This window comes from Aptenodytes forsteri, unplaced genomic scaffold, assembly GCF_000699145.1.
Source record: "Aptenodytes forsteri isolate BGI_AS27 unplaced genomic scaffold, ASM69914v1 Scaffold53, whole genome shotgun sequence".
NCBI lineage: Eukaryota > Metazoa > Chordata > Aves > Sphenisciformes > Spheniscidae > Aptenodytes > Aptenodytes forsteri.
Window position 1 is genome coordinate 11,981,800 of NW_008795909.1, and position 14,369 is coordinate 11,996,168.

Below are 14,369 nucleotides of genomic sequence, written 5' to 3' on the forward strand. Positions count from 1 at the left end.
TTCCACCATGCGGCACGAGACAGACCTGCATGCACCTTGGGTCACCAGCCCGAGACTGCTGTGCTGGGGACACTTGGCCGGGAGTCTGGGGGGCAGCGCTGGGGGCATCACATACCTTCTCCAAGGCTGGGCCACGGTGGCTGAGCCAGCAGGCCCTGTTAACTGTGGGCAAATGAATGTGGCCATCCTGCAGCAACCGTCCCGCAGCAGGGCATGTCACAGCTCTGGGCGAAGGGAGAAGTGAAGTGGGTAAAAGCACGTGGCCTGGAGCACTGGAAGGTTTATCACTTTCTCACAGCACGACTTTCCCACCAAGGCAAAAGCAGAACAAAACATGGACATGGTCAAAACCTCTGTGTCCAGGGTGTCCCACCACCATTGCTTTTCACTGGGGTTTCTCGTGTCCACCACCGGTGCCCTCCAGAAACCCCTCTCTCCCCACCACTGCTTCCCAGAGCCTTTCACCATCCGCCCATCCAGCTCCTGGTCCTGCAGGCTCTTAACCTCTCACCTGGAGTGGGCCAGGGAGCCTGGTCCTGGCCCGGCACTGCCTGGGGTGGTCCCAGCTGGTGCCCAGGCATGGCAGGCATCCCACAGTGGGTGCCTCCCTGCTGGGCTCTGGCGGAGCAGTTGATCCTCCAGAATGGAGAGGTCGGCTCAGAAGAGCTGGTTTTCCCCCAGGGCAGAAGTTCAAATTCTCCGTGCTGCTTCATGCTGGGAGATGGAAGTGAGGGAAAGGAGGAAACGGTGATTCCTGTTCATGTTCGTGATCGACACAGCTGACTGCTCAGTTTGACCTCCCAACTGGCCACAGAGGGACGGATGCACAAACACACACACACACATATATATTTATAGCCACACTCGCAACGACTCATTTTGTCCAAGTCCCTGAAGATGTTGCTCTTCATCTTGCTTTCGCTCTTCAATTTCAACCCATCTCTGAGCCTAAAAATCTGCTCCTTCAACGTGAGGTCTTTTGGAGAAACAAAAATAGCCAGACCTGAAGTTGTCGATGCCGTGGTAAAGGTATGTTCGTTTGCCTGGATGAGACAGACATTGAGCCGTCCAAGGATTTCTTAGCTACATGATCTTGCACTTTATTTATTTTTCACAGTTGAATTTCAAGTAAAAAAAAAAAAAGAGTTAATAATTTAAATCATTTTATACTCTTAAGGTAAAAATCAGCCTGTGGTTGAGTAGGGTGTTTGCTGTTATTTTAGCCTGCATGGGAATACAACAGAAACAACATTTGCTGTTTCCTTTGGAAATGGAGTTAGGAAAGGAGGAAAACCTCTGTGCACAGTAAAATTAGTTTTCACTTTGAATCCACAGAGCTTTGTTTTGTGATACATTATTTACCTTGCTTATGTGCTAATTATTCTGAAATATTCTCGTCTAATTAAACGTATTCTCAGGACAGCAGAGAGTATCATATTAGAGTGTGGTACAAAATTGAAAAGCCTGATTGCTAATTTATGTAAATAAACCCTCAACATCAGGCTTCCTCTGCAGCAGCTGAAGATAACTCAGCTTTTTAAAAGAACCATGTTTTGGACTTAGAGCTTTTGCAACTCCCCTCTGAGATGCCACAGTAATGGAGGACATGGTGCTTGGTGTTAGCGGGATGGCCGCGTGTGCCAAACAGCAGCAGCGAGGAATGCCACTGTTTAGTTGGGCTTTAATCCTTTCGTTGCAAACAGCTGGAGGAGAGGGGTTTGCTGGAGTTCACATTTCTGGATCATTCTTCCTATACTGTCAGCACTATGGACAATATATACTAAATTATGGGCAATATATTAATTTCTTACAAGTCTCAGGGGCAAAAAGGGGCTTTTTTCCATGAATATCACCTGCAAAGTTCAAAGAGCAACAAAACCGGGGGCAGAAGGAAGCCCCTGAGCATGCTGGGCTGCAGGGTGAGCCTGGCTTTCCCGTGGGGAATGCCAGCACCGGCAGTGGCAGCTGAGCCGGGCTGGGGCAGCCTCCCCCCTCTCCCCAGCACCCTGCGGCTCCTCTGCAGTGCTGCAGCCCACAGGTGGTGGGACCCTGTTTTCAGACTGGGGGTCACTTTGGGCTCTACAGGCTATTTCAGAGGGGTCTGCAACAGATGACTGGGAGAGGTGAATGCTGACAGCACACGCAGCTGTCGGAAGGCACCGCATAGCTATAGGACCTTAGGGGTATATACACCAGAAAAAGGGTGGAAACCATTGCAGTGGATTGATGATAGATGCAAACAGGCTCTCCTTGATGTCCCCCAAATCCTCCTGCCACATCCATCTGGCCACCCAGTGAAGTGGGATGCTTGTGCGCAGCACCGGTCCGAAGCAGAGAAGAAAACCTACGTGGCAAGGGGCAGGGAGGAGAGAAAAGCACAACTGACCATAGGTGGGGGGGGGCCAGGGGCAGAACCCCAGCAGTGGTAGGGGGAGAGCGGGCTCGCAGCAGTGGCTCTCGCTGTCCCTTCACCTCCACACTTCCTCCTCAGGGGCAGGCACAGAAGTTTTTCAACAAACCCGAAACTGCTCTGCTCTCAAGTTCCCTCTCCCAGCTCCCATGCAGGCGTGAGGCAGCTCTGAAAGTAGAAGGGCTTTGCTCTGGCCTCTGCCCCCCTCCCACAACCCCAGGCTGGGCACCGCTTCTTCCACAAAGGACTTCCCCTGCACCAGTAACCACTTCTTTCTAACCTCTTTCTAATCCTCCAAAACCCACTGCGTGCAAACTTGCTTCTGCTCCTTCCCCTTGCAGATCATTTCTCGCTGTGACATCATGTTGCTGATGGAAATAAAGGAGAACAAGAACCGGGTTTGTCCTCTCCTGGTGGAGAAGCTCACCAGGTAGGCTGGCCACAGGCAAATAGGCAAATATTGGGAAAGATGCTTGACAAGAGCCCATGCTCTGCTCAGCACTGCTTTACTGGGGCGAAAGCTCAAGGTCTGAGCTCTGTCCCAGCCGTTGAGGAAGGACCAGGCTCTGGCAGCCTCGCTGAAGGCCAGGAACAAAGCCAGCTCCAGACCACTGTAGGACACATATTTTAAATCAAAATAACCAAGTTAGATCCAATTTGTTAAAGATAATTCTCAAAAGAAAAGAAAAGGGAGGGACAGGCCCTTGCCTGGCTAGCACCGGGCTGCTGCAGGGCAGCTGCCTTTCTGCAGGGTTAGGAATTGCTTTAGATTGGAGATTGCCTGCCTGGACTGACAGTCCAGAGGAAAGAGCAGCGTACGCCTGGCTGGACGTGAGGCTGAGCTGAAAGAGAGACAGAGGCTGTAATAAGCAGGGAGGATGTAGAGTGAAATAGCCAGCGATGGAGCACAGGTCCAGACCACAGGTCCTGAGAAGATTTTTTTGTCTCTACCATCCGCCTCGGAGGTCAGGCAGGCAATGTCCCCTACCATTGGGCACAGGCAAAATTATCTCCTCCTTGGCCCTTCGTGAACGCAGAAATAAACTCAGGAAAACCACCTTCCTTCCAGTCAGCTGAAGGGGCCGAAGGAGGAATACAGCTGCGTGGTCAGCGAGAGGCTGGGAAGGAAGAGCTACAAGGAGCAGTATGCCTTCATCTACAGGTGAGCGAGCTCCCCTCACCAAGGAGCCAGCCCCTTACTCTGCCCTCCTGCGTTGCAACCCTGTAGAGACAGGCTGGACATGGTGGTGATGGCTTTGCTCCAAGGGAGCAGGAGAGGTGCAGGCTGTGTGGGTGGGATGGGCTGTGCCTGGGCATGGGGATTGTCCCAGGCACAGCCACCAGCCTGGCTGTATCCATCCCGGACTATGGCCCAGGGTCCGGGTCAGAGCACGGAGTCAGTGTTAGACACATCCCGGTGAGCCATGAGTGTGACATTCCCTATCCTGTTTATTCTGCTGCAGGCAACATCTGGTATCGGTGAAACAAACCTACCAGTACCCTGACACCCAGCCTGGCGACGAGGATGCCTTCTCCAGAGAGCCCTTTGCCATCTGGTTCCAGTCTCCAAAAACTGGTGAGATGTTTCAGAAACAAATTGTTCTCCCATTGGCAAGTCTCACGGAGCAAGACGGTGCCGGTTGGACCCAAGCACGTGGTGGGGGCAGGCGAAAGGGGCCACATCCTGACCCCACGCTGCATTTCCTGACAAGAGCAGCATTTGCCTTTCGGGCTGCTGCCTCCAGCATCGCCCGCAGCTTGGTGCACACTGCAGCCCCGCGGCCAGCAGCCCCAGGAAAGCCTCTGCCGCCGCCACGGGCAGTGGTTTAGTGGATGCACTCCATGCAGGAGCAGCTATTGCCGTGGGTGTCAGAGCAGGGTTTGCCTGACACAGCACCTCACCAGCGTCGGCTGGGCAGCTGATGGAGAGCACTGTGCAATTACACAGCAAATGCCTCTCTCTGATCCACAGCCAGAACAGAAGCTGTTTCTTCTTCAGAAAAACCTTCTTGCTTCCAAGTCAATCTCTGTTTTTTTGTGATTCAGTGCGTGTTTAACCATTACATTTTTTCCTGTTCTTTTGCCTTGTTTTTAAGCTGTCAAAGAGTTTGCTATAATCCCTCTGCACACCACACCAGACACAGCAGTACGGGAGATTGATGAGCTCTATGATGTGTATTTAGATGTAAAACAGCGCTGGAAAATCGAGGTTAGCTGACACATCTATGTTACTAACAGCGGCTTTGGCACTGAGTCACCTGGCATGCTATTTGCAGCCTGATAACCTTAAAACTGTTGATAACAAGCCCCAGATTTTGAATGTCTCTGATGTATTTTTATTGAGTTCTCCACATTTTAATTGGTAAACTTGGTCGCCCAGTAAAACTGCTGTTTTATCAGCATGCTTCGGTGGTGCACCCAGCAGAAAGGAGAAGCCCCACTGCACTCAATGAGTGCTTGTTATTTGAGCTGTATGGGCTATTGGGAGCATCTGTTGACCCTAAAAGTCCTTGCCGGTCTCCTTTTGAAGAGCTGTCCTCATGATTACTTTTGAAAACCCTCCTACCTTCCAGAACTTCATCTTCATGGGGGATTTTAATGCTGGATGTAGCTACGTTCCCCAAAAGCAGTGGAAGAACATCCGGCTGAGGACTTACTCCGAATTTGTCTGGCTAATCGGCGACAAAAATGACACGACTGTGAAGAGAAGCACAAGCTGCCCGTATGACAGGTAAGGGGTTTACTGCCAGATCATTCCCTGTTTATGACTTTCTGAGAAAAAAAAAATATGGAAAGGTGTCAGTGGCTGTCAGATAAAGCAAATGTGCATGAGGCCTTCAAAGATAAAACAGTGTCCAGGGGAAATGAGATCTGAATACTTCTAGTCAGGAGCACAAAGCACATTGCAGGCTTGTTGGCAAGCAGTTTTGCACAAAGGGCAAGATTTCATGCAAGAACCAGCCATTGCTGTGGCTTAGGTGGAGATAAATGACAGGCAATTACAACAGCACTTCTCGTCTGCAGAGCCCTGCAGATACCCACGTGGAAGGCGCTGTTGCCTCCTCCATGCTGGCTTTGCGCCATGGTTTTTGCTCTTGCATTCATAATTTGGATTGACAAATGCAAAATCCAGTCCTGCTCAGGAGGTGGGACGCCTCGCCTTCCCTGGGCACGTGGTGAGTTCTGTTGCTACCTGCAGCTCCCTCAGCAGGGACAATAAATACATCAGCGTATTAGAGCCCAGAATAAGTCAAGATTTAAACCTCTTGCAGAATGAGCTTCTGGATCAAAGCAGGACTTCACTGAGACTCCAGTCACTGGTGTCCTATGATTTTTGTATCCAAAGTACGGCTTTGAACTTTGCAGCACTGTTGGGGTGGGTTTAGATACAAGTCATTTAACGTTGGCTTCCAAAGCCAACACATGCCAAGGTATTTAGGTGGCTCACTCCCAAGAAAGCAATCAGCCAAACTCAGCAGAAAGCACGTGATGGCATCTCTAAGTAGGCAGCCTATGGGAAAGGACAAACCATACATAGCTGTGACTCCATCAAGGCCACCTCTCTGGCCACTGGCTTGGTGCAGCATTGCTGCCACTGGTCGGGCACCCCATAACAGCATCCCGTTCCCTTGCTCCTTGCAGGATCGTGGTCAGCGGGCAGAAGCTCGTCCACGCCATCGTGCCACACACTGTCAACATCTTTGATTTCCAGAAGGACTTTCAGATGACTGAGGAGCAGGTAGGCACAGCATGGCCTCTGCTGCAGTGGGGCAAGGGCTAACACGGGAGCGGAAAGCCAATGGTATCCAGGCAGTTTTGAACATGGTGGTCTCCATAAAACCGTTGCATTCTCCCAAAGTGATGCAATGCTTGCATTGCACCTCTCCACATCCACCACTGCACATCCACCTCTCTGCTGCTGCGGTGAAACCCTCTGGGGCAGGGTTTGGAAAGAGCACGGGTGGCCGGCTCCCAACCCCTCTGTGGCATTGTCTTGCAGGCACTGGGGGTGAGCGACCACTTCCCTGTAGAGTTTGAGTTAAAAACAAGAGGCGGCTTCTTCAACTGGCTGAAATCGCAGTTTTCAAAGAAGAGGAGACCGAGAAAGAGCCGCCACTTGAGCTCATGAGTGTGCTGAGTCCTCTCACGTGGCATGGAAATACATGGATGACAGCAGATCTTGTGGAAGACTAGTGTAGATATACTGACAGCAAGTGCAATATTTAGTGGAAAAAAAACCCCAAATATTTTGTTAAACTTCAAATATTTTGGGTAAGAAGGTGAATTAAAACTTCAGGTTATTTTCCTTATTGTACGTGAAAATAAATCAACTAGAAGCAGCACACTAGACTTATGTACTGATCCTAAATGTAAAGAGCTACTGCAAAGATAAAATACTTCTCTGTGCTTTATCTGTACGGACTGAAGGGCAGGGGTCTCCACGCATTCACGCGGGCTCTGGAGCTCTGCCATTCCTCTGCAGGGGCAGAGGGATTAAAAGGACCTTTCTGCTCGTGCATGTGTGTGTGGATGCTTCAGAGCCGCAACCAGTGGGGCACAGTTCTGTGCCTGGTGATTTGCAATGTAAAATGTTGCTGAACTTAGAGTATTTGCTCAGCCTGGGTTTGAAACTGCTCACAGCATCAAGGACTTGGAGGAAGACAGAAAGAAAAGCCAGAGGGACAGGCAGTGAGAGCCCCTTTTCCACACTAACCCAACGAGGGAGCAGCAGGAACAGAGCACTGGTGGTTCCCACACCTGCCTGCCTGCCAGCTGCCATCACCCTGCCTGCAAACCGCGGGTGAGAAGTCCTGCTGATCCCAGGTGACAGCGCTGCCAACAGAGAGCATGAGTAAAATGTAAATTAAAATTTGATTTCAGCAACCTGATGTGGAAGTGAGCTGCATCTCCCCTCCAAAAAAACCTCCATGGCAGCCTAGAGTTCTCTGATGAACCAGACTTCAATGATGATTATTTAACATATTGGTGCAGCAATCTGTTTTCTCAGCTCAGCCCACAGGCTATATTTAGTGCAAACCAAACCCTGTCACACAGATGGCATCTGAAAAATGGGAATAATCCAACTGTTAGTAGAGGCCAATATTCATCTCCGTTCATCAACGACCCCCAGGTTGTCTGATGACGGGGCAGGGAGGGCTAGCAAACAATACACGCTTTTAGGGGAGGAACATAGTTTGGCCTTTGCGAAACTCACTGTCTGGGGAGAAGCAATTTGAGGAAAGAAACTAAATCGAGAGGAGATTATCCCAAGGGGGAGGCGTGCAGGGCAGACAACAAACCCCCCAACTTTCTGTAGCAATTAATCTTGAAACAATACAGCATTTCATAAGCTCCCTCGGTTATACTCCAGCCGAGGCAAAAGGAGAGAAAGAGCCTGATTTAGAACAAATATTTACATTGGGATTTTTATAGAAATGCCACTCTCTGGCTGACAGCAGCGATGGTCCATGTGAAGGCTGAAATCAGTCTAAGTCTCTGGCCTCACATCTTAGTCCTACGTAAGTCCCTACTCTCTTTTGGCCTTCAGAAAGAAACAATGCACAAAGGAATAAATCACACTCTAGGAAAGCAACGATGGATACATTCAATCATGAAAAATACATAAATATGACTAAGTTTTACTGAAAAAGCTTTGTCCTTATTTGCGACATCGAATATAATCCTTTACCCAGCATCTGAAGATAAGACACGTGGCCAGAGAGCAGCTGCTGCAGCGGCCACAGCCTCAGGCATGATGTTAGCGGCTGTCAGTCTGGAGATGCTATTGCAGAGAGGCTGAGCATTTGACTGGCAGAGAGACATCTTAATGCAAAATGATGCTCCTCTGTGGAGAGCTGGGATGCACTTTTGTGGGACTCAAAACAGACAGACAGCATCTGTGCTCAGTTCGTAACGTTTGAAAGGGGCTGGGAGGTATCCAAAGCTCATACAGTCGGCAGTCGGTCTCTATAGGTATTCCTGTGTATATTCCATACATTCATTAGACAATACTGTAAATACATCCTAAAATGTTTAACAGTTTATGTCTTCTCTAGATTTTCCCCACTGTGGGTTCGTTATCCAGTTGTCCCAACTGCAAAGGGGTTTTTCAGTTGTTCCAGCCCGCAGGAGCCTTGATGTATTCTGCAGCCAGAACAAGGTTTCTCTTTAGATGAATGGGACTTCTTGAGCTTTATTTATGATCAAACCGGAGTTTTACATTGGGAATCCAAAATGGCCTGGAAAGACTTTGTCTCACACAAGCCAGGTCTCAGATCATGGCTGGGAGAGAAACAAAGAGCCTCTTCAGAAGCTGAAAACTCTGTTTCCTCCACAGCAGCCCTGGCCAGGTGAGAACAGAGAGCAGATAGGGTCCAGCTGAACAAAAAGTGCTGAGACCCCCCAATCCCTCAGGTTTGGGTCCTTGGGAAGCCCTTCTCTAATGCAGGATGCTGGAGGCATCCTCGTTTCCCACAGACCCGAGGTCTCCACCGCCGCACAGAGACTCCCCTCCACAGCCCCACGGGACATCCCTGCTGCCCTGCACCAGGGATGGAGCCAGGGCTGCCTCTTGCCCTGCAGAAACCCACACGAGTATGGTTTTTGCTGCCCTGGGGGAGTGAGTCCCTTGGCAGGGAAACTCCCAGGAACCCACAGCAGCAGCCTGAGGCAGGACTGCCATTTCTCCATAGCCTCCATCATCTCCACTGGCTAGGTTTGTCCATCTGCACCTTGGACTCATCTGAACAGGGCTTGTGTCCTCTTCCTGGCCTCGGCACTGCTCCCCACTAACCCCTGAGCGCCCTGACACCTCTCTGCCTGTGCCACAGGGCAAGAGACCCTTTGGCCCTGGGTGAGGCTCTATGTACCTCCTTTTGCCTCCTTTTAGGTACTGGCAGCAATGAGGACACAGGAGAGCTGGTACAAAATCCCACAGGGACCCACCTGGCTTGTTCATTCGGGGCCTGTATATCCCCAAACACAGACCAATGCAGCATGCACTGTGGTTGAACATGCGGCACTAGGGGAACGTTAAGAAACGATATATAAACCACCATCAATCAGACAGACATTCTGGGGTGTGCTGTTTAACAAACTGCATGGGACAAGAGGTCAACAGGACTGGGGACTGTCCCCTTTCTGCATCAGGGCAAGTGTCCCCAGCTCTGAAGCCCTTTGGCACGGCAATACCCATGTGCAGCTCAGCCTCTCTTATTTGAGTTTACATCCACATTTGCTTTGCTTTCCTGAAAGTTTAACTGTGCACAAATACACACAAACATGAGAAATTCAAGCCTGGACACCCTCCAAAGCTCCCGCTGCTTCCCCTCCACATGGGCAATAGGCGAACAGAAGCAGGTGCCAAAGCTGCCATTGATGGGGTTTGGGCTGGGACCCGTATGCATCTTGTGTCTGGACATACAGATATACACGTGTACAGATGAACAGCCACATACAGACATGCAGCAAGCAGTTGAGCTGCAGCCCCGAGAAAGGCTGTGTTGCGTTATCGTACACCAGGGCCAGTAGCACTGATAGCAATATCAAAGGCAGAAAAATCAAAGAGCCTACTGGTATGGGACTGCCGAAACCAGCAGTTGGTCCAAGGCTGGCTGCTTCACGGCTCCCTCGGCATCTGGAGGGATCGTGGGGAGCAGCTCAGTGCCCCAGGTTGGACTTGGCCACTCACCGATGGAGCATCTGCTGCAGAAAAGGACCAAGAGTGGAGCAGGGGCTCCCTGGGCGGTGCTCACGTGGCACCCACAGGGAGCTTGTTTTCAGTCTCCCTGGAGCACAGTGCTCAGTGGTCCCTGGTGGGGCTTTTCTCTGCCGAGCAAGCCAAGGAGACGGAGAGCAGAAGGTGCAGAGAGCAGTCATCTTTTCCCTGCCTTTATTCAAAAAGGAAAACAAATAGAACATTCACATTTTTTTTCTCCACCTATGGGTCATTAAAAGTATTTCCACAACCTCTGTCAGCCCCTTGCCCAGGATAACGCAGGTTTCTCCTTTCTGCGAGGGCGTCTCGCCACCCCGCGATGCGGAGCCGTGCACGCATTAAATATTATTAGGGCACCCTCTGGTGGCACCGCTATAAATCCCAGCACCTGGGGGGGGTCCCGCGGTATTTAGGCCCAGAAGCCGCAGCACAGCCGGCAAACCCACCTGCAGTAAGGAAACACAATTGCATCCTTAGAAAGGAGCCCATAGATCTGCATCCCCGTGTGTGCCTCTACACACACCTTTTCAATTCACTGTCAAGAGCTGGCCGGCAGCTGACCCCAAAGTGTCCCTGTCTCACTGCATCTGTAAATGAGTTTTGCAACAAAAAGGTAGCACGTTTTTTGGCTCCAGGCCTTTTTGTTCATTGTCCACGGTTATTTAACTAGGAAACACGCTGCGATGACCTTTACAAGACTGCCCTGCTTGCAGGCAGTGGCTTCCAGGACCAGTTGCTGGCAGGTTACAGGGCACATCCACCCCAGGGGACTCCTTGGTGTCCCCTTGCCATACCCGCACCAAGAGCATCAGGGTGGCTGGTTTAGTTCAGCAGTGACCACAGCCTTTCCAGCCTGCCTGGTCCCTTGGGATGTCTTTCAGTGTTTCCGCTTTTGCCCTTTGGCAGTTTGTACCTGGTTTTGGGAGCAATGTGAGGCCGCTCCGGCACGAGGGCCACCGTCCCCTCTCTGCCATCCCTGCCTGTGGCAGATGCCGCCGACCCCATCTCCGGTGCTGGGGGAAATTGCGATTTGGATTGGGGGCTCTTTCTGCAACCCCGGGGCCGGGTTTAGCCCACGTTCCTCTCCACCATTCCGAGAGTTAAGCGACACCACCTCTCCACTATCACCTGGTATAAAACTATGAACAGCCTTTCTACACAGTCTGGTTTTCTAGCCAGTGTAAAAAACAAGGTTAAATACTTCATGTGTCATTTTAAATAGAGTGCCTTAGCTGTTGGTGTTTGCAGGGTATTTTCTGTTAGTCAGGAGACAGATTTATGGGAATTAATTTCCATATTGGCAAAGGAACCAGAAACTTTCCCTGAAAAGCTCTGCAAATGCTGGCATTTGAGACATGACCGCTTTCTGCGCGTCTCAGTTGGGAGGGGGGCCTGACCCCAGCCATTTTCTGTGAAGCCAGATGCAAAATTCCACCCCCCACCCCCCAAAAAAAAATACCCTAGCAGAACATCACTGTCAGAAAGAAACACCCTCCCAGCAAGGCCAGCTCCTCCACGGGGCTCGAAGGATTCACAGGCTTTCAGCTAAGCACGGATGTAAATATTTACAGTACCAAGGTCCTGCAGAAAGGCAGTTCATCACAGGAAAGAGCTGTCACCACACCTCTGGGTCCTGCTAAATCATATTTTACCTATCAAATAGATTTTAAAATCACATATATTAGCCTTTCATTTGTGTTATATAAAAGAATGTGCTTTAAATCCTGGTCAAATTAATAGCAACACAAGCTATAAATCCAGCCCGATTTAGTGACAATGTTTTTTCTGTGTGCGCAATATAAATTCACAACTATGAAAAGTAACTCTGAGAGTCTGAGAAATTCTGAAAAGCCATTTAAAAGCATTTTCCCAGGAGGCCCTGAGGAAACAGCCCCACACAAGAGGGAGAGCTGGCAGCGGGGCTGTTTTGATAACCTTCTGCGAGAGGGACCTGCTGAATATTAACGATTACGGCAGGCTGCTGAGAAAAAAAAATTGCTGTAACCCATCCTGCTACTTCTCTCCAGCTCGGATGGAGCCGTGAAGATGTGGCACCTCGCAGAGGGATGGGAATGGGAATATCTCTAAGTTACTGTAACACAGGGAAAAATTATTTTTTAAAATAAACATTTTCTTACAGGAATTGGGGAGTTTGATGTTGAAAGGTGTGGGTACCAGGTGGGTTTGCTCCTGGCCCACAGCAATACCGTGGGGCTGGGTGCTCCGGTGGCACGTCCTGCACCCCCACTGCTGGTGGCAAAACTTCAGACTCTCCTTTCTGCTACTCTGGATGCAGACAGGAGATGTATAAAATAAGAAAAATAAATGAGAAAAAAAAGAAAAAGAAAATAAGAAAAATAAGATCCTCCAAGCCAGCTGGCACAGAGCACAGAATAAACACCTGGGGATGTTGACAGCAGCTTTGCAAGACCCCGTCCCCTGCATGCCAGCAGGTCCAGAGCCGTCCCTGACCTGGCAGAGGCCAAACTGCGCAACCGGTTTCATTTGGCCCATGGGAGGGAGCGGCGCAGCCAGCTGTCATGATAACAAATGCTTTGGAAAGAGTCTTTCTTCAAACAAATAAAAAACACTGTGTAAAAAAGCATTGTGCCATTCCCTGAATTAACAGTTTCATGCAACTCCATCCCAGTTTCTGTCAAGTGATGTCTGTTTATATGCAACCACTTTGGACAAGCTTTTAAATGCGATTAATACATAGTTTGTTTCCTTTTTTGTAAGTGAGAAAGGTGCATTGTCTGTACTGCAAGTACACTTCAACGTGGGGTAAAAAAACCTGAAAATAAAATCAAATCAGTTTAAAACAAATACATTTAGAAGTTAAAACTGAGTAGAGAAAAAAGAGGTTCTGGACTGGAAACTTCACAATCTCGCTTTCCACAGACAATTAGAGGGAAAACTAATTACAGGGTTTGCATAATCTGACCAAAACTAGAGTCTGCTAAGCAACAGCCCCACCACCCCGCATTGCTAATACACCCGAAAAACATCAGAGCAGCTCTGTGCTGTTTGGTGGGTGAAGGGAGATCCAAAGTACTCTGCGCAGTCTCAGGCCTGGCAGGGACTGGAGACTTACTGCTGGAATAACACCTCCAGAAAAATTAAGTATGCGGGATTATCTTTACTATATCAAAGATATGTATAAATATATATTTAAAATAAACCAAAGATTAATTTAAAATTTGAAATAATTTAAAGATTTAACAATTTAAATTATTAAAATAATTTAAAGATATGTATATCTTTAATTTATTAAAGATAGTCACTCACACTGATACTGGAAAGGGCAAAGATGTACCGTCAGCCCCCACTCTGCCTGTGCACCCCACACTCAACCCTGCGGTCACCAAATGCCCCAGCTGCCGCAAGTTCACTGGCACACCTCAGCACAGGCATCACGGGGAACATGATTTAGCCCATTAATAAAGCAAGGCACTTGGTGCTACATACCAAACGGTATCATCCAGTGTTTATTATATTGCAAGAAGAATATACCAGGTGACAAATGGCATGAGAGCTATTATACTAGCATGCAAATGCTGAAGGAGAAGACCAGATTGTACCAGGCTGTGGACGGCTCACCTTCTCCCCTGCCCAAGGCAAGGACCTGAGCCAAAACACTGCATTACAGCTTTTGGAAGGAGCTGCGCTTTAATACTTTATTTCAAAAAGGCTGAAGCAACTTTGAAAAGTGAATCCCATGCTGCTAGGGTAATGCTAGGGCAAAGTAGTCACGCTGTGGCCCTATGAGTGTGCGTTTAGTTTTACTTATGTGTGCAATTCCTTAAAAATCAATTAGTCTACTCCAAAGACTAAAACGAAGCACGTACACGGCCACCTACAGAATGAGGGCCATCTGGTAACTAGAAAGACATAAAATGTGAGAGAAACCCTGTTTCTGCAGCCACTGCTCCAGAGGGATGCAAGAAGCATGGCTTGGGGAGAGCAAGAAGGGGTGAAGAAACGCCCTCTTCACTGTGCATGCAGTCCCTAAGCCTGGGGGCAGCCCTGGAGACACAGCAGGATATATTCAGAGAAGAGTTAGGAGACTTCTTAGTGCCTTTCTAAAGGCAAAGCTTTGGAGCGGGTGCACTGCAGCCTGGGATCAGCCAGCTGCTGGAAGTACCCATGCCCGGGGTTTTCCTCCAAAATGATCATAGAATCATTTAGGTTGGAAAAGCCTAAGCACCTCTACACGTCTTTTAAATACCTCCAGGGATGATG

The 14,369-nt window shown here is 49.3% G+C and overlaps 1 protein-coding gene across 1 annotated transcript; it reads left to right on the forward strand.

Annotated features, from left to right (window-relative positions):
• Positions 1-721: 721 nt before the first annotated feature.
• DNASE1L3 (deoxyribonuclease 1 like 3) lies at positions 722-6,799 on the forward strand. The gene is made up of 9 exons (XM_009284457.2): positions 722-727; positions 859-1,029; positions 2,752-2,840; positions 3,480-3,572; positions 3,874-3,986; positions 4,507-4,619; positions 4,984-5,141; positions 6,053-6,149; positions 6,411-6,799. The coding sequence occupies exons 1-9, from the start codon at positions 722-724 to the stop codon at positions 6,537-6,539; spliced, it is 969 nt and encodes a 322-aa protein (XP_009282732.2). The 3' UTR covers positions 6,540-6,799.
• The last annotated feature ends 7,570 nt before the right edge of the window (positions 6,800-14,369 follow it).

Bases quoted from the DNA above. Each gene is read 5' to 3' on its own strand.
- DNASE1L3 (XM_009284457.2), top strand. The intron at 4,620-4,983 runs GTTAGCTGACAC...CCTACCTTCCAG, and splicing joins AACAGCGCTGGAAAATCGAG to AACTTCATCTTCATGGGGGA. The intron at 5,142-6,052 runs GTAAGGGGTTTA...TGCTCCTTGCAG, and splicing joins ACAAGCTGCCCGTATGACAG to GATCGTGGTCAGCGGGCAGA.